The sequence below is a fragment of the Notamacropus eugenii genome, chromosome 1 (assembly GCF_028372415.1).
Source record: "Notamacropus eugenii isolate mMacEug1 chromosome 1, mMacEug1.pri_v2, whole genome shotgun sequence".
Lineage (NCBI taxonomy): Eukaryota > Metazoa > Chordata > Mammalia > Diprotodontia > Macropodidae > Notamacropus > Notamacropus eugenii.
The window spans coordinates 346,013,228-346,032,667 of NC_092872.1; the positions used below are offsets into that span (position 1 = coordinate 346,013,228).

The 19,440-nt window shown below is 44.7% G+C and overlaps 1 protein-coding gene across 4 annotated transcripts in view; it reads right to left on the bottom strand.

The window, feature by feature from the left end:
* Window positions 1–19,440, bottom strand: part of CEP170B (centrosomal protein 170B) — a 121,271-nt gene that overhangs the window by 25,524 nt on the left and 76,307 nt on the right. For 3 of the 4 annotated variants that reach the window (XM_072630047.1, XM_072630049.1, XM_072630048.1), the window contains exons 10-14: window positions 19,119–19,313; window positions 16,756–16,891; window positions 12,927–14,717; window positions 9,633–9,876; window positions 2,487–2,646 (exon numbers count right to left, since the gene is read on the bottom strand). In XM_072630047.1, the coding sequence (XP_072486148.1) occupies window positions 2,487–2,646; window positions 9,633–9,876; window positions 12,927–14,717; window positions 16,756–16,891; window positions 19,119–19,313 (2,526 nt within the window). The remainder of the gene's footprint in view (window positions 1–2,486; window positions 2,647–9,632; window positions 9,877–12,926; window positions 14,718–16,755; window positions 16,892–19,118; window positions 19,314–19,440) is intronic. The other variant, XM_072630050.1, reaches the window with a different exon arrangement.

Consider the following 19,440-nt stretch of genomic DNA (forward strand, 5'->3'; position numbering starts at 1 on the left):
TCATTTCCCTTTCTCAAAGTCTGTTTCCTTATATTTAAAATGATGGGGCTAGATTAGATGATCTTCAAGGTCCCTTGCAAGCTTTAAATCCTATAATTGACAACACTTTGTATGAAAAAGTTGCGTTGGCAAAAAAAAAACTAATGCTATCTTAGATCATACTAAGAAGGGGGAAAGAGCATAATAAAGGGGATGATGGTCCTGCCACATTTTGGTTTAGTCAGACCCTTTTTATGGATCTGTTACGTCTAGTTCTGCCGCCATATTTTAGACAGACACTGATAAGCTAGAGTATGTCTAGAGAAGGAAAACCAGACTGGCAAGAGGACCAGAGATCCGGCTCAGAATCCAGGATCAGTTCAAGGAACTGGCTTAGAAAAAGGCTCAGGGGAAAATTATAGCTTTCTTCCAATACCTAAAGGGCTGCCATGAGGAAGATTAATAAGGCTTGTTCTGCATAGCTTCAGAGGGAAGAATGAGGAAGGAAACAGATTTTAAGCTTCTTACAAGGAAAAACTCCCAATGTTTAGCACAGTGCCTGGCACATAGTAGGTGCTTAATAAATGCTGATTGATAAATAATCAAAACTGTCCAAAAGTAGGTCATGAGTTTCTTAGTAGGTAATGAGTTCCCCATCAATGAAGAGCTCCCAAGGGAAGCTCGAGTTACTTTGTAATAGGATGAGGGTCACCTCTGTTTTCCCATAACAGGGATTAGCTTTCCCTAAAAATGCAACAAAGCTGTCTCTTGGACCTGATTGGCCCCTGCTTTCACTGATTCAGCTTCCTCATCACTTCTAGAGCTGGAGTCTCTCCAACTTGGTAGATGTCTGAAGACTATATGAGTCGCTACACTCTGCCCTACTGACCAGATGGCTTCCACTGGCATTTCTATTTGGAAGAAGGGTGAGACTGTGTCTATGGAAGCTAGGTGCCATTGTATCTGTTATATACCTTTGCTCTGTTAAGACAAAGTTAACCTTTTGTTAACTGTTCAATAACTTACAGGTGCCACATTTTGTCCCAAAATTGAACTTGAACAGGTATTGGACCCTCCCTTAGCACACTTGCAGGGGATGGTGGAAAAATAATTCATACTCAGACAGGGTGTGAACTAGATGCCCTCTAAGGTTCCCTCTAGCTCTGAGACTCTATGGCTCCTCCTACAAAAAAGAATTTCAGATAAGAAATCCCCAATTCCATCGAAGGCTACTATGCAACTGATTTCTGAAGGGAGATGAACAACAGGTTCATACACAGAGCCTTGTTCTACCTCCAGCTGTAGACTAGCCCAGAGGTTCTGTGATGGGCTCTAAGGTTCAAGGATGAGGAGAAAATCTTGCAACTTCCAAGAAAGTGGAGCAAAGTTTCCATCCAATTGATCAATCAATGAGCATTCAACGATCACTTACTATGTTCCAGGGCAGAGAGTGGCACCGTGAATACAGCACCAGGCCTGGAGTCAGAAAGACTTGAGTTCAGACACTTAGTAGTTGTGTGACCCTGGCCAACTCATTTAACCCTGTTTGCCTCAGTTTCCTCATTTATAAAATGAACTGGAAAAGGAAATGACAAACCACTCCAGTATCTCTGCCAATAAAACCCCAAAATGGTGTCATGAAGAGTCAGACACGACTGAAACAACTAAAAAATATGTGCCAGACCCTGAGCTAAGCCCTGATGGCAAGTATTTAGGACTCTCTACCTGTTCAGTCCAGAAAGCAATATAGCCTGGAAAAATGAAGCCAATTGTCAAAGTCTCATAGCTAGTTCTTAAGGACATAATTATCCTCCTCTGGGCAGATCCTACTTCCAGGCTCCAGGCTCCATGGACCTGAGACACGAAACATAACTCAGTCACAGAAGTATCCCCTTTTCAGAGGTGAGGGATGGAACACTGCACATGCCATTGGACAAAGTTGATACGTTGGTTGGTTTTGATGAATTGCCTTTCTTTTTTACTCTATGTTACAAGGGATGGCTTACTAGATAGCAGGATAAGGAGGTAATTATTTGGAAATGGAAGTGATATAAAAAGAAAACATAGCAGAAATGTTTATTGAATTATCATCTCAAGAGATTTTATGGATGAGTTGATTGAGGTTTGCCCAAACTAGCATAGCAGCATAGAATTTTGATCTTTTGAGAACCGGACAGAACATTAAAGACCATCTAGTCTAACATCCTTGTTTTATAGCTAGAAAAACTGAAACCCAGAGAAGGGAAAGGATTTGTGTTAAGGTCACACAGCAAGTCAGTGCTAAGCTATGCCAATACTGGAAGCTACATCTCCTCCAGGAGACCTAATCCATGGAGCCACATCACCACCCTATTAATACTTTTTGTTAAACCAAGGGAACACAAAACTCAAGAGCCCTCAAAGGGACCTTCAGCTCATGGCCTCTCTATCAAGATTTATCCAAGGTTAGGTCACATTATCTGAGGCTCTGTTAACTAGTGGTAGCCATTCCCATTGGAGAAACTCACCTCCTCTCTGGCAGAAATAGTGGAAGCTGGGGTGCTGGGGACAGAGCTGAGTGAGGTACCACGGCCAGTTCCTGAGGAGCTCTGGGAGTCTCCATCCCCAGCCACATCCTGGATCTCTCTTGCCAAGATGGCAACATCTTTCACCAGAGTCTGGCTTAACCTGCAGCCAAAAAAAATAGGCAAGGCCAATTCAGAACATCTCCAAGCTCCCAGAAGGCCAAAATAGCCCAATTCACCTTAGGGGACAGGACAGGCAAGGACAAGGTTAAGACAGGACCTAACCAAGGAAGAAACTGCCCTATTGGTCCTCCAGTGGGGAGTATGGAGGAGCTAGAATAAGGGATAGACATAGCAGTGACCTGAACCTGGCACCAGGACTAGCTTTACCTATTCCCAGAATAAGTAGGCAATTTAAGGGTGTCAGCTAGGCACTCAAGTTACACTACATAAGTCCATCATTGGAACTGACAGGCCATAATCTCAGCAGAGCTGGGTCCAATGCTTCCCTATATAACCCATAGAGCAAATCCCTAAGAGATGGTTTTTTTCTATTCACAGTACACCAAACTGAAGCACAGACCTACCTGATTCCTTGTTGCAAACAGACATGCCTGGATATTTCTCATCCTTAAAAAACCCTCACGTGACCCTGCCATAACATCCAGCTATTTATGTTCCTTGCTACCACTTCCCTTTATCTCTCCTTACTAACTTCTTAACTCCTTGCAATCTGGCTTCTATCCACAGCATTCAGCTGCAATGGTCCTCTCTAGATGTCCATTATCCATGATGGACTTTTCTCAGTTCTCAGCCTTCTTCTGAACTCTCTGAAGCATTTGTCATTGCTGACCATCCTGGGTGCTCTCTTCTCTCTAGGTTTCATGAGACACTCTATTTTGGTTCTCAACCAATACATAAACACACCACCATTCTTTTTTCCTGGATCGTCATCCATATTACGCCTTCTAATCGTGAGTGTACCTCATCCTGGATCTTCTTCTCTTCTCTGCACCCCTTCTTGGTGATCTCAGCAACTCCCATGGATTTGATCATTATTAACACAGATGATTCACCACTGTACATATCCAACCCCAGTTGTTTTCCTCCTGAGCTCCAGACCTCTACTCAATTTCAAAATGTGTGTGTTCATCCTTCGTTGCCAAAGAAGACCATGCCATCAGAGAAATGATGACATGACTTGCATTTGACTTTGTTTTGAGGGAGGGAGGGCTGTGCATGTCACCAGCCTCACTTCTCCTCCAGACCCATCTGAATCCAGTGACCAGATATTCATCAGGATGCCTGGAGATGACCCAGGATAAGGCAATTGGGGTTAAGTGACTTGCCTAAGGTCACAAAGCTAGTGAGTGTCAAGTGTCTGAGGTGAGATTTGAACTCAGGTCCAATTTCAAAATGTCCAACATGTCAACGTGTCATTACCTTTTCCCCAAAACCCACCTTTTCTTCTGAACTTCCCTATTTTTTCAAAGACCCTCCCATCTTTCCAGTCACCCAGATTCACAAACTCAAAGTCGTCTTCAACTCCAATAAGTTCCTAAGTCTTGTCATTTCCACTCCAACAACATCTCTCCCATCTACCCCATCTTACTCCCATCTCAGGGACACCATCCTCTACCCTGGACTACTGCAATAGCCTTATTGATCTCTTTGCTCTTCTCCTCCCTACAGATGCCAAAGTGATACTGCTAAGGCACAGAACCCACTGTATCAGTCCCTGCTCAATAAAATCCAGTGGCTTCCTCTTACATCTCTGCATTTTATCTAGCACCAAATAAAAACTTTTTTGTATTGTGCATTTTGTATTTTATATTTTTGGCATTTAAAGCTCTTTATAATCAAATTACAACCTTCCTTTCCAGGATTATCGCTCACTACTCCCTTTTACGCACTCTTCAGTCTAGGCAAACTGATCCTTTCCCATCTCCCATTTCTGTGCTTTTATACAGTTTATCTCTTATGCCTGGATTCTGCTCCCTTTTTATGTCCACTTCTTAGAATTCCTAGTTCCAAATTCAAGTTCTTTATTTTTAGTTTCCTAGTTTAAAAATTCAGCTCAGTTGTCACACTTTTCCAAGGTCTTTCCCAACCCCTCCCATTCCCCTCCAGCTGCTAGTACCTCCCTCCATCGGCTACCTTGCAGTTAATTTGTTTATATTTTATTACTGCTTATATATATAAATGTTGTCTCATGTTTGTCTTTACATCTATGTTCAGGACTTAGTATGTCAGTAGTAAACTCTTAATAAATGCTTGCTGATTAAATGTTTGTTTGGCTTTTTTCCCCAAGTTTACCAATAATTAGACAAATGTCCAAAGAAGATATTTAAGTTCCAATCTCCCTCTCTCCCACCCCCCTGCAAAGAACAGAAGAAATCAATGTGCTAATGGTTTAGCTCCTGGTTTAGGAGTTGGAAGGTCTACATCCAGCTATCTATTCTTACTATCATTTGTGACCTCAGGCAAGTTATTTAACATCTTTAGGTCTTGGTTTCTTGGTCTGTAAAATGGATGGTTAGGTCCCTTCCACTTCTAAATCCTATCTATGAAAACACAAGCAAAGCCAGCCTTATAAATTTAAAACAAGAACAGTTCTCTAACCACTAGGTATCCATAGAGCTGTCATATTATCCATCCCAGACAAAGTAGCTGACTTCAGGAATACCTTGATTTTCTCCAAACTGATCCCAAAACATTTCCACTCTCCCTTGAGACCACTGCTAAAATAATTTTCCTAAGTGATTATATCATTCTTTTACTCAAAAACCTTCAGGAGCATTCTACCTCCTAAAGGATAAAAATATTATTTCCTGACCTTGGGATTCAAGCTCCTACCTTCCCAGCTACAATAATAGTTCAAGTCAATTAGACTACAAGCCATTCCTCAATCTCATTTTTCCCTCTCCCACCATCACTCATTTATATAAGCCAACGCCTACCATGCTAAAATTCACTCTTTTTTCATCTCTGCTGGATAAAATCTTCCTCTTCCCTCAAAGTGGAGTTCCAAGTGCTGTGTCCTCCCATGGGACTCCCATGGGACTCCCCTGATTTACACAGCTAACAGGGTTTCCCTTTTTCCTCAAATTGTCTTAGAACATCTAGATGTCTTTTGTCACTATCAGACCTTGCTTCATACTTGTTTGTACTCAGGGAATGGGAAGGAAACAAGCATTTATTAAATATCAGGCAGTACGTGAAGTGTTTAATAAAACATTTAATCCTTCCAACAAATATGAAAGTTAGGTCCTATTATTATTATCCCCATTTTATAGTTGAGGAAGACAAAGTTAAAGTCCCCAGAGTCATAGAGCTACTTAGTTTCTGGGGCTGGATCTGAATTCAGGTCTTCCTGACTCTAGGCCCGACATTCCATCCACCCAGCTGCCAGTAAGACATAGTTTTGAGTTGTGTATCAATAGGGACCAGGCTACACTGAGCTATACACATACTCTTACTAAGTCTTCCTTTTGCCTAAGAGCAAACATTTGTGAGAACGGGTCAGGGCTTAATCTTGGACTGAGACAAGGAATCAATACGTGTTTAGGGAATGAAACAAAGCTAATTCAACTATATTCAAACCTATAACTAGGAGCCTATGAGAACAACTACCACAAAATGTTAAAGGGGACAGTTTCAGAAAATCATGGGAAGATTTCCATGAACTGATACAGAGAAAAGTGAATAGAACCAGAATAATTTTTACAACACTGTGCAGATAAACAACTTGGAAAGACTTAACTATGACCCAACCACAATTCCACAGGATGAAATATGTTACATACCTATTGACACAGAGGTGATAGATTTGGGGTGCAGATTGAGAAATATACTTTTTGGAAATGGTCAGAGCATTTTGTTTAAATGAAAAGGAGAGAGAGAGGCAAGAAGAGAGAGAAAATAGAATTATTGTTAATTAGAAAGTGAATTAAGGTTAAATCAAGAACAGTTCTCCAACCACTGGGTTATCAATGGGGCTATGAGAGGAAAGAAAGGAAGCAAATCAGGAAGACCAGGGGTGATTATAACCCACCTCTGACACATAACTAGCTGTGTGACCATGGGCAAGTCACAATCTCTGTGGGATTCAGCAGCTCTCAGTGGCTTAGGGTTATAGACAAGCTGCCAATGTGCCTAAGTGGAAAGAGTAGGGAGTTCCCTACACTAAAAAGAATCCACCTTCCCCCCCCCCCCAAAAAATATGGAAAGCTATTTTCACTTAAGCAGAACATTCACTGCAAAGTCACTGTTATTTCGTGAACAGTCTTGGATCTTGAAGGCTACATCACTGGAGTCACTATGTCATTGGTTGGTCCTGCCATACTGGAAAACACAGATCTGGTGACAGAGGCTGGCCACAGGGTAATGAACTTTCCCCTTCCACAACTCTTGAAGCCCATCTCCTCAGCAAGAGAGAGAGTATGATCTACACTAGTGGAGAGAAATCTCCAGGTGGATGAGATTCTGGACCCTTGATATAGTGAAAAGAACACTTCCAGGACTTGGAATCAGGAAAACCTGAGTTCAAATCTTGCTTTAGACGCTTACTATCTCTATGATTATCAGTGACTTGGTATTTATGGTGTTCAATTTCCTCATCTGCAAAATGAGGGGTAGATTCTATGACTTCTAAGGTCCCTCCCAGTCTGTCAATAAGCACAATTAAGGCACTTACTACATGCCAGGGAAGTTCTAAGTACTGGGGATACAAGTAAAGGCAAGAGATAATCCCTGTTCTCAAGGAGCTCATGATCTAAGGAGGGATTCAACATGCAAATAACTGTACAAACAAGCTATAGACAACATAAATTGGAGATAATCAATAGAGGGAATGCACTAACATTAAGAGTAATTGGAAAGGTTTCTTGCAGAATGTGAGATTTTATCTCAAACTTGAAGAAAGCCAGGAGGCAGAGAGAAGGAGAGAGAGCATGCCAGGCATGAGAGACAATTAATGAAAATGCACAATCTGGAGATAGAGTGTCTTCTTCTAGGAAGAGCAAGGAGACCAGGGCCAGTGGATCAGAGTATTGAGGAGAAAGTGACAGGACTATGGAAATGTAAAATGGAAGAAGACTGGAAAGGTAGGAGAGACAGCTAGGATATGAACAGTTTTGAAAGCCAAACAGAAGATTTTATATTTGATCCTGGAGGCAACAAGAATCCAATAGAGTTCACCGAGTAGGAGACTAGTACCTGTACTTTAAGATCAATTTGACATCTGATGGGAGGACAGATTAGAATGGGGAGAGTCCTGAGGAAGGGAGACCAACCAGCAAGCTACTGCTATAATCTAGGCATGAGATGATAAGCAACTGTACAAGTAGTGGCCGTGTCAGAGGACAGAAAAGGGTGTATATAAGAGATGCTAGAAAGGTAAAATTGACAGGACTGTGGACTGATTGGGAAAGGAAGGGAAGGAACAAACTTATTAAGTACTTACTAATTGCCAGGCCCCATGCTAAGCACTTTTACAAATACTGTTTCATTCAATCCTCACAACAATCCTGAGAAGTAAGTATAATGATCATTCCCATTTTAAAGTTGAAGAAACTGAGAGAAACAGAGGTTAAGTGATTTGCCTAGGGTCACAACGCAATTAAATGTTTAAGGCAGGATTTCAGCTCAGGTCTTCTGATGTCAGGGCTAGCATCTCTATTCACTACTGCCTAATTGATTGGATATGAGGGATTGAGAGTGAGGGTGACTGGGAGGATGGTGGTGCTCTTGATTACAAGAGGAAAATTAGGAAGGGGGGCAGTTTTGGGGAAAATATAATGAGTTTGTTTGGATATACTGAATTTAATATGTCTTTGGGATGGATGTCAGTTGGGCACTCAAGACAGGAGACTGAGAGAGGGAAGCAGATCTGGGAGCTCTAGCTCTTCTATAATCCTATGATCCTAAAAACATTTAAGTACTGACGACAGACAACAACAATGGCTCTTCAAAGTCTATATTTAAGTATCCCAGTGAAGCATGGCTTTTAAACCCAGGAGGTTGTTTCCAGTCTCAAAACCAACCTACCTTCCTAACTTTGCCTAATGCCATTTCTTTTCACATATTTAAACACTTAGGTTGGATATCTTACTTTCCCCTCCTCCCCCAACATGTTCTACAGCTTCTTATTTCTGAACTACCCTCCCCACTATTTCTGCTGGCTGTTATTGAGAACATTAGTAAACACAGCAATAGAACTTTACATTTTACAAAGCACTTTGTAAAAGTGCCAGCCCCAAGAAGTAGGCAGTGCATGAATTGTTTTCTTCTTTTTACAGACAAGGAAACTAAGGTTCATAGTGGTGAAGTGGTCAGTAAGTGTTAGGTCTATGGACTCTAAACCAAGAGCTTTTCCCACCATACAAGTTGCATTCTGACTTTCCTCCAAAGTTCAGCTACCTTCTCAACATAGCCTTCCCTCATCTACGCACAGATAATTCCAAACAGCAAAGAATCCAAAATTCAAGGTCGTTTTGATTGAGTATTAGACTATTGGAAGCAGAGAAGAGGAGGAAAAATGTGAAGGCGGGAGGGGGGGTGGGGAGAAGCAGGAGAAAGGAAGCCTCTCTCTGACTGTCCTTTGCTCTTTGGCCACAATAAGTCCCTATCCTTGGGACATGAATTAAATTACATTAAAGACAGGGTGTGGGTATGTCTAAGAAGCTAGGGGGATATTTGTAGAACCCATCACTGGTACAGGTTAATCAACCAAGGGGATGGTCCATTCAGAAAATATGGGGAAATGAGCCCATAAAATTTTGACAAACATAATAAATAAAGGATCCCTCTCTCCAAACCCTTCATATCTTTCCCTTCTACATAGGTAATAAGTTCCCCTTCAACTCAAACCTATAAGCACAGGTTGAAAGACCAGAGAGTCATATAGGACTTAGAGCTGAAAGTTGTTAAGAGATGATCTGCTCCACCTACTGTGTTTATGGAGGAGGAAACTGACCCAGACAGGTTAGGTGACTTGTCTAGGGTAACACAGCAAGTAAGTGGCAGAGACAGGATTTAAACCCAATTATAAGGGTTATTTTGGAAACATTTTCTGCTTTTTTCTAGGTTGAACTAGATCTCCTCTGAGGTTTTAGGATTCTAGAGGTTTCCTAGAGTTCTCATACCCACCTGGCAATCTCAGCGATCTCTGCTGTCTGTGCCATGAAGTTGTAGTGCTCAGGCTCATCATCTTCGTCATCCTCATCTGTGTCCCGCCCATTATAGGGTCTGGGCCGGCCCTGGCCAGTGGCCCTCAGGGTCTGGGTGGCTGTTGAGGCATGGGAGCGTTTGTGTTTGGGAGAACTGTGGGTGGAGCCGTATTCCTCCTCCGAGGTGGATGTGCAATCTGAACCCTGCTGCCTCCGCCGGGAGTCTTAGACAAATGAATTGGTTTCAGACACAAGGAGAACAAAAACAGATAGGAATTCAGAGCCCAGGCAGCCAAGGCCAAATCAAACTGGAATAAATCAAACAGGGCAAAATGAAGTAGGGGAGGGAGCTACTGAGAACCTCTCGGGGACCCTAAAGGAAAGAAAAAGGTTTGGGTGTCATGAGCTTCCTGGACCAAGTAGACATAGCATTAACGGGTTTAAGTTAGCAGATTCAGCTTCGGGATGCAGCTTATTGGCTTTGTGGTCCCAGGTAGTTTCCCCAAAAATGAAATGAGGAGATTGCACTAGAGGAAATCAAAGGTTCTTTCCAACTGAAACATTCCATAATTTGCCCACACTAATTAGCTGAATTACCTGGAATGGAGGTAGAGCTGGCCTGTAGAGGACACATGTGAACTCTACCTCATCAATCTATTTCACAGAAACACTTGCAGCCCCAAAGCTCCTATTGGAGCTCCTCAGACATCCCCAAAGTCACCCTCATCAGGAAGGGGAGCTTCTTGTCTATAATGGGTCCCATATCTTCCCAGGGAAGTTCCATGGACACCCAAACCAGGCCAAGAAAATTAGAAACACAGCCCAAAGCCATCCCAGGCCATTCAGACAGGGAGGGAAAGTTGACTCTCCTGGGACAGATGGAAGAAAGGTTAGGTTCCCCAAGGAGGGACAAGTGACATTCTCCCCCATGCTTCATGCAGGCAGGTCCACCTGCTGGACTCCCCCAGGCTAATCCATCCAAGCTGCTGCCCTAATCTACTTATCATCCAATAGAGGGAACTGGCCCCATCTGAGGCAAGGCAGGTATATTACTGCTGAAAGTTGACCAAGAAGAAGGCAGAGAAACCACCTCCAAATTAGAGGGACTTTGACTGTTAAAGAATTCGGTATTTGGTCCTGTTAAGAAAATCATTCCCCATTCGTGAGTCCCGTGTGTCCCACAAGGCAAGGCTCAGACCTCCTCTTCTCCATCCCCTCCCTAAGGACAGGGACCTGGTCTGCTCCTCCTGTCAATCATAGGGCTGCATACATGGGGGATCAGTAAAGAGAGGATGAGTTGAATTGTAAAATGAAAGAACTGGACTAGACCGTCCATCAGTTTTAAGATTGTGAGGTTCTATGAACTGCCTATTTCTTAAAGACATTAATTCCAGCAGCAATGGCAGCAGCAGGAGGGGCTGTGCTCACCAGAAGTCCAGGAGGGGGAAGGCACTGAGACTCCAAAGCCTCTCTTCTTGTTTGGTCTCTCCTTCCCCTAAGAAAGTCAGGCTGTCTCACCTACTACCCCCTCTTCCCCACGGGGCTGCCCCTTATGCAACTCCTGGAGAACAGGTTTCCTACCAAAATAGCAAATTGTCCCAGAAAGTAATGACAAGTCTGGCCCAGCCAATGTACAAACTTCTGCATTTTGGCAGCCTCTCTCTCTGGCTAGACAGAGCCTCCAGCTTGGGATCTGGTAAAAACCACCTCACTCCAGGGCCCACCCCAAGCAAGGCCACCTTCTTCAGGGAGATGCAGAGTAGGGAGAGGGGAAATCCCAAGCCAATTCAGCAGGGACGCAACCAGAGAAGGTGGTTAGTACAAGCTGACTATCAGGAGGAAGGAGAGTCTGGTTAGCGAGGAGCTGCTAACAGCTGGCAGGGAAGGGGAAAGAGAAAAGATTTTAAAAAAGCAAAAATCCTTGCTTGGACCCCTCAAGGTCTTGTAAACCAAAAACCAATTCATTTGGAATAAGACTGAAGTTCTAGCTCTTTTCTGGGGTTTAATGGATGACCTAGGGCTGAGCCCTAGCTGTCATGGAGAGCCAGGAACATGTTGTGATCCAATCTTGGATATCCCAGGGGTGGCCTCTGCATGTCATTGGCAGTGACCAACTTCATCAATCATTTGAAAACAAAGGCAAGGGGCATCTGCCTTCAAGGGCCATAGAGTTTCCCTCTAGGTCCAGACAAGTGAAGACAGCCCCATGGAGTTTATAATATTTATCATCTTCAAAGAAGGACTGCAATGTGGCGAACACATGGCTGAACACAAAAGAGGAAGGCATTGTTTTCACAGATAAAACAGCAGAAGTGATGTAGGAGAAGAGACGCACGACCAGGCCACTGGACCACCTCTGATGCCCCTCCCCAGACCACCTCTAATACTGCTCCCTCCCCTCTCCTTCCTTCCTTTGGAACCCATACTCTCCTCTTATAGCCCTCCCCTCTGATCTTCAGGACAGCCTCAGAGAAGAAATTACCTGTTGTCCCCCAATGAGTCATTAGAGAAACTGAACCCTGAATCAAGGGTTATAGGTGCCACAGGGGGACCAAGCAAACCAAGGTGGGGCTTGCACAGGTGAGACTTATTGCTTGTCACAGAGGAAACAGAATAAGGTAACTGTCTCCAGAGAAGTACCACACCTGGAATCTCTCTCCCAACCCCCAGGACATTCCAGCATTTTGTGTAGCCCACAATAAAAGCTATAGTTAGCTGCATACATGTTGCTGTCCTTTTTGTACATTTATAGATGTGAAACATACATATAACCTGTGTTTCTCCCACTTTGATCAGCCAAAGAGCTTTGAGAGGGCCAGACTATGTCTTCCTCACACTGTAGCTCTGTAAGGTCATGGCCACAATTCACCCTCCTTCTCTCTTCCAGTGCCAAGCCCTAAGCACCCAGGAGGTAACATCACAATGACTGAGATTACCTCTAGAATAGGAGCTCTTAACCATTTTTGTATCACAGTCCTCGCTGAGAATCTGGTAAAGCCCATAAACACATTCTTAGAATAATCTTTTTCAATGCATAAAATAAAATACACAGGACTACAAAGGAAGCCAATTATACTTAAACAAAGTTATCAAAATATTTAAAAATAAATTCTTGGACCCTAAGTTAAAAACCCCTGATCTAGGGAAAGATTTTAGGGTCCCAAAATGCATCAAAACCCATCTTTTCTAATGCCCACCATCTTGATTTGGTGTCTGTAAAGTGGGACACTGCTGACCTGCTCAACCCATGGCCCCATCAGAGGCAGAGACTTACTAGAAGAGGATGAATATCTTGCGCTGCCTGAGCGAGCCCTATTGAAAGGCTGTTTTGCAGCAGCCACAGCTGCAGCTGTTTTCCTGGCTGCTGCTCGAGCTTCTGACATGGTCGGCTTCCGGCTTGAGTAGTAGGACTCAACACTCCTTCCAGAGAAGCCTGTCCGGGCTGGGGCTGACTCCAAATCACTGGGCACTGTAAATGAGCCGGCCCTTTTCCGGGGCATGGCAAGAATGTCCAAGCGGGACAGTTTCTTGCCCTCTGTGGCCTGCTTGGTTGTGACCTCAGGGTTGGATGCAGTGGCCCTTTCATTCTCAGCCCCCTCATTGTCTGAGGTATCCCCAAGCCTCGCCCGCCTAAGCTTGGAGGCCCGAGTGGGCCGTGGGGTAGACAGGCTATTAGACCTTGTGAGAATCTGTTGTACCTTCTGCATGTTGGCAGAGACCCGGCCATGTTCTTCCTTGGTGGCTGAAGGAGAAGGAGGCGGGGCTGAGGGCTTCCTCCGGGGTGTGGGTCTGACCGTTGCTGCTGGCAGATGTTCAGGTTCTGAAGTGACAGTATCTGGACCAGATATGTGGGGGTGACTAGAGCCCCGCTCATCATCTGTAAAGTCCAGAGATCCACGGGTTCCATTGTTACGTTTAACCTGGAAGCGCCGAGTTCCTTCTGGGGCTGGCCCTGGGCGACGCTGCTTCTCTGAAAGCCGCTCACGGGCGCTGGGCACAAGACCACCATTGCTAGAATCCTGAATGGAAGGTGCAGATGATGGCCGTTCTTTCTGTGAACCACTGCCCACTGCCACCTTGCCCTTCTGGGTCTGGCTGGACCCATTCTTCCCACTGAGAAGGCTAATAGTGCTAGATGTGTCCACATCAGAGTCACCTGATAAGGAATCCTCTGGCTGTGTAGGAGTGTTCCTGGCATCCTCCCCAGGAGACTTGGCAAGGATCTTGGCTTCCAAAGCTGCAAGAGCCGTCTCTGTCTCCTTCAGGATTAAGTGTGTATCCTGAGTGTGGAAGTCCATGCGGGTGGCCCGGGCAGCCTCCAAGTCTTTCAGGAGGGGATGACTAGATATGTGGGGGAGCCTGTTGGGGGCAATGCCGCTACTTGCCCGCTCTTTGGTAAAGCTCTCTTGACGGACAAAGGATAGGGCCTCCTTTGCCACCACTGCTGAACTATCTTGTTCTGAGGACTGGTTGGTCTGTAGGGAAATCGTCATCTTCCCTGTCATGCTGATATATGTACTGTTCTCCTCCTTGGCTCTGGACCTCAGGGAAGGGGAGCTACTGATTGGCCGCAAGGGGGACAACTCCTGATCCACAGGTTCCTTGTTGGTTCGGGATGGTGGGGGACTTGGGGAGAGTTTGGAGGGGAAGCTGGGCTCCTTGTTTTCATCTCCAATATAGAAGGACGTGGGGGCTGACTCCCCTGCTGTCTTGGGTTTAGAATGCTGAAGCTCTGCCACCTGTGAATGCTGCTGGCCCCTGGGCCACTCTGGTCTCTGGACACCGTTATTCTTTGTCTCACCAGGCCCAAGACCATCATCTGACTGGCTTCCATCACTGAGACTGTCTGGGTCCAGTTCTTCTTGGATGAACAAGTGGTCCAGCGGGTTCTCATAGGACTCTGAGGCTGGTTGCTTGGTTGCACTTCTCTTGGTAACTTCTGGCCCCATTAATCCAGTCAGCATAGGACTTTCTGCTTTGTCACTTGGGGGTAACTGGGGGAGTAGTCTCCGTGTTCTGGAAGGCAAGGTTGGCTCCAACTCCCCAACTTTGTGATTGGTGACATCTGTGAGGGCAGAAGTGATAGATCTATTAAAAGAAAATTTGTCCCATTCACATCCTGCCTCCCCCTCCTCTGGAAGCATAGTTAGGTTATGACAATGTTACAGGGTTTTATCATACCACCCCCCCTAAATCACCAACTTTTCCTACACCCCAAAGGGCTGTGTAGAATCTAGGGTTCTCTATCACTCACCCAGCATATATGCAAGGTTGGACTAGGACTAAGGGCTACCCAAGTACCCCCAACTCACATTTATTCCTGTTGAAAAAATGGCTTAAAGGAAATAAGATCGGCAAGACCCCAGGAGAGCCTTCTCCTATGTTTGAGGATCAATCAATAGCCCCTCTAGCTCCTTTCCCAAATTAGGGACCAGCTTGTAGACCCTAATGAAGGTCTTTCTGGTTCTCTGCAGCCTATAAAATAAAGTATAAACTCCTCCTCCTGGCAATCAAGGGTTTTCAAAATCCAACCCTACCTTCAACTCTAAACTTTCCTTCTTTTTCTCCCAAATATGTCCCTTTTTCCTTCTTCCTCCATCCCAGGCAAGCTAGTCTCCTCACCAACTCTCCTCTTGCCACCCTGTCATCTAAACCTTATCTATCCTTTAAGCTCAAAACTCATCTCCTCCAGGAAGTCCTCTCTGACTGTTCCAGTCTGCACTACCTCCCTGAGAAACCAATCCATCTACTTTAGCCCTAGGTTACATACGATTCTATGTTGTTCTCTGTCTCACTCTGTCTTCACTGCCCAGATAACTAGGAGCCTTTAGAGCAAGATCCCTCCCAGGCTTTGAGCTTCTGATGTCAGTGCCTGAATCTCATCCTCTTGCCTGTGGACACATTAGGGGCATCTTGGAATAAGGTTCCTTGCCTATAGGACAGGATCATTCTGTGCTCTAAAGTCTGTTTTCTTTTACTTCCTTGCTCATCATTGAGCATCCATGTGTCAGGGGTCAGAGGGTGATGAAGGTGGCTTCTACACACCAAGGCCACAAAGATCCAAGGAAATTGGAGAACTTAGGCATAGGCTAATAGATGTGGGAGAGAGATGGAGAGTCAGCCCCTTTGTGGGGCTGAAAGGAAAAGCAAGAGGAAATCTGAGGGTCAGAAAGAAGGGAAATTCAAAGAAGGATTGAGCTCAGGTAAGACAATGAGAACCAGTCTATTCCCCAGGCTGAAGTTCCCACCACAGTCTGCTCATTGCCTCCATTAAAGGAATTACTAGATGCTGTTACTACAATTGTCTGCTTTGGTATCCAGGACTTTATGGTCTAACACTGCATAAAAACATGAAAATCATGCCATATGCCACAGGGAAGCCAAGCAGATGCCCTAATAACAGACTGAATCTTCTCTGCTCCAACTCCACTTTGCATGGGACTTCCTTGGGGGCTTGTGTCTAGGGAAGAATGGGAAGAAGAGAATCTTGAGTTTTATGGGTAGAGCTGCTGAGGGCTATGAATCTGAGAAAAATGCCAAGGCTGGACAAGGAAACTAAAAACCATTTTGTAACCCTCCTATCCATTACAATATAAACTCTTTGAGGGCAGCAACTGATTTAACTTTATCTTTGGATCCTCTACATCTCACATTCAGTAAACATCTAAACACTCAGTAAATCCATACTGAATTGAATTTGTTGAGTTAATCAAGACGGGGGAGGCTGTGCCTACATTTCTGTCCTAGTGACTCCCCAAAAACCTGACCATCTAATCTGGGTCTGATAATTCCTCTAGGCCTAGGCTCCACTTGGCCCTAGCACAAGATCAAAGGGTTGAGGTACCATGATGTTGGGAAAATAGTTGGATTTAGAGCCAGAGGGTATAGGCTCAAATCCCAAGAAGGTAACTTTCCAATTACGTAGCTGTGGCTAAGTTTTTTCACTCTTTCAGCCTCAGTTGCTCATCTGTAAAATGGCCATAATAATTCAATATTTACCTCACAAGGTTGTTGTGAGAAAAGGGCCTTACAAACCTTAAACCACTAGAGAAATATCAGTTATTATTGCTATCATCTGGCTCTCCAGTCAAATAGGGACTTACCAGTCTCAGAGTCCAGGCCGGAGGGAGTTGTTTCAGAGAGCAAAGTTCCTGGTCCCGGATCCAAGTAGCTATCAGCTAGACTGGCCCAACGGGATGCCCATTTCTGACTCCCTGGAGAGCCTGACACTGGCAGGACCTACAAAGGGAAACGCCCATTTGTGAGCTAAGCTGTCCATCAATGTGACTGTGGATGAAGACCTTGGAGGGGCAGGGGCACTGGCCAGCTAATTGTATCCAATCATTTGGGCACAGGGGCATTTGAAACCCATATACCCACATGCCCCTAAACACAATGATCTTCTGACCCCCTGTGTTCCAGCCTCCCTCCAAAATTCCCACCTAGGATCATTTCCCACCCACCCCTTTCTCTGATGGACTCTGATGGGTCTGGAGTTAAGGGACTTAGTAGCTTTTACCTCCATGAACCTCAGTTTGCTCATCTGTACAACAGATCTCATAATCACTGGATTTGGAGCTGGAAGTGAACTTTGTGTCTCTCAGCCCAACTCCCTCATTTTGTAGCTCACAAAGTCATAAATACAAAGCAAGAAGGGACCTATAGGCCATCTAGTCAACCCCCTCATTTTACACATGCAGAGACTGAGGCTTGGAGAGGGAGAGGGAACGACTCCAGGATGCACAGGTAGTAAGTAGCAATGTTGGAAGGTACCAACTTGTGTACTACCTGACACATCACAGGGAAATTGTGAAGAAAGGGTTTCATGCATCTTAAATGCTACAGAACCACCATTATCATTATTAATAACAACAGTATTATTGAAAAGCAGTATGACCTACTAGATAGAAAACTGATGTTGGAACCAGGGAGACCTGAGTTTAAATCTTACCTATGTGATTCTGGGTTCCTGAGAAACTGGCCTACCTTGGATGGAGAGGCAGAGGAAGAAAATATGGTTGAGAGACGGAAAGAAAAATGTTGGAGAGTTGGAGGTAGGGCTGAATTGTGGAGGGCTTTGAATGCTAAGCTAAAGAGTTTGGACTTCATTTCTGTAGGTAATAAGAAAACGGAATACCTCAGGCTATCAACAATTCTTTGCACAGAAGGTACTAATTTGCCTTGGTAAAGGGAGTTCCCACTGATATGGGAATTCCTATTCCAAAGAAACCAAAGGTTTAGTCCCTATTTATAATAGCATTAAAATTACTATCATTATTTCATTTCCTCCACTCAAGTCCCACTCCAATGACTCATTTTGTCTTGGAAGTGATCCTGGAGTCTTAGAATGCTATGCAAATGGAACAAGAGTTCAGCGAGCCCAAACCTGAAATGTTTTGCCCTTTGACATCTAGCATTACATGACAAGTGGTATGTTTGTTTGATAAGAATCAGTCCAATCTCTCTAAGCTCAGAAGTTCATCAACAACTGGGCCATGGAGAGATCATTTCTTCACCCTTCACTCACTCATTCATTTATTCAAGGCTGCCTACTGAGCAATAGAGTGGGGCTGAGTTGGAGTCAGGGAGACCTGAGTTCAAATCCAGTCTCAGAAACTTCCTAGTTGTGTGACTTTGGGCAATTCACTTAACTTCTGTTTGCCACTGAGGAAGGAATTAGCAAACCACTACAGTATCTTTGCCACAAAAACCTCTTGGATAGAGGTCCACAGAGTCATTAAGAGTCAGATGTGATTGAAAGGACTGAACAACAAGTTTATCTTCAATGGGACTATGGGAGTGGGGTGGGGAGTGGGGGGCAGTGCAGAAAAGTACTCACAAAGATAAAATCACAGAGCCTAAAATTATTTTAAGTAATACCAATATTGCGTATAATGGAAAGAGCACTAGATGTGGACTCAGAGGATCTGAGTTCAAATCTCAGACTTGCTACTTTCTACCACTTGGGTGACCCCTAGACAATTTACTTCCTTTCTCTGAGTTTCACTTATTTTAATCTGAAAAATAAGGTAACTGGACAAGATGATCCCAAGTGTCTTCCACTTCTAAATCCTGATTCCGTGTGATATGGCTGTTGATCTAGTTCTAACCCTATGCCCTACTGGAGTACTTTCCTATCATGGTCCTGTTTCCTGTCTATAGTGCCCTATTCCTCTGGGACTGGGGTCCTGATTTGCCACTTGGGAAAGGGGTGTGTGTGTGTGTGTGTGTGTGTGTGTGTATGTGTGTGTGCGTGTGTGTGTGTGTGTGTGTGTGTCTGTGTGTGTGTGTGTGTGTGTCTGTGTGTCTGTGTGTGTCTGTGTGTGTGTGTGTGTGTGTGTGAGAGAGAGAAAGAGAAGGGGAGAGAGGGAGGGGGGGAGAGAGAGAGAGAAAGAGAGAGAGAAAGAGAGAGAGAGAGAGAAGCATACATGCACCCAATCTTGTCCTCCCTCTTTGCCCACTATACCTGGCTCTCGCCTGGAGGAGGCAGGCCTGAGGTCCTAGAGGCAAACTCTTGCAGCATAGCCAGCCGATGGGCCACCCCTTCCTCTGCCACAGGGGGTGGGGAGGAGCCTCCTTCATCCCTCTCCCCGCGGATAACTGGGCGGAAGGTAGCTGAGGTTATCTTGGAAAACTCAGGGGACTCAAACACCCCAAAAACCTGAAAGGGAGGGGCAGAAAAAAACAGACTTGGTTTAAGAGGGATTCCCTGTTCACATCCCACCCTGGAGCAATTGCTGACAATGACAAGGACCTATCTCACACACCCCCAAACCCTCTTCTAGTGA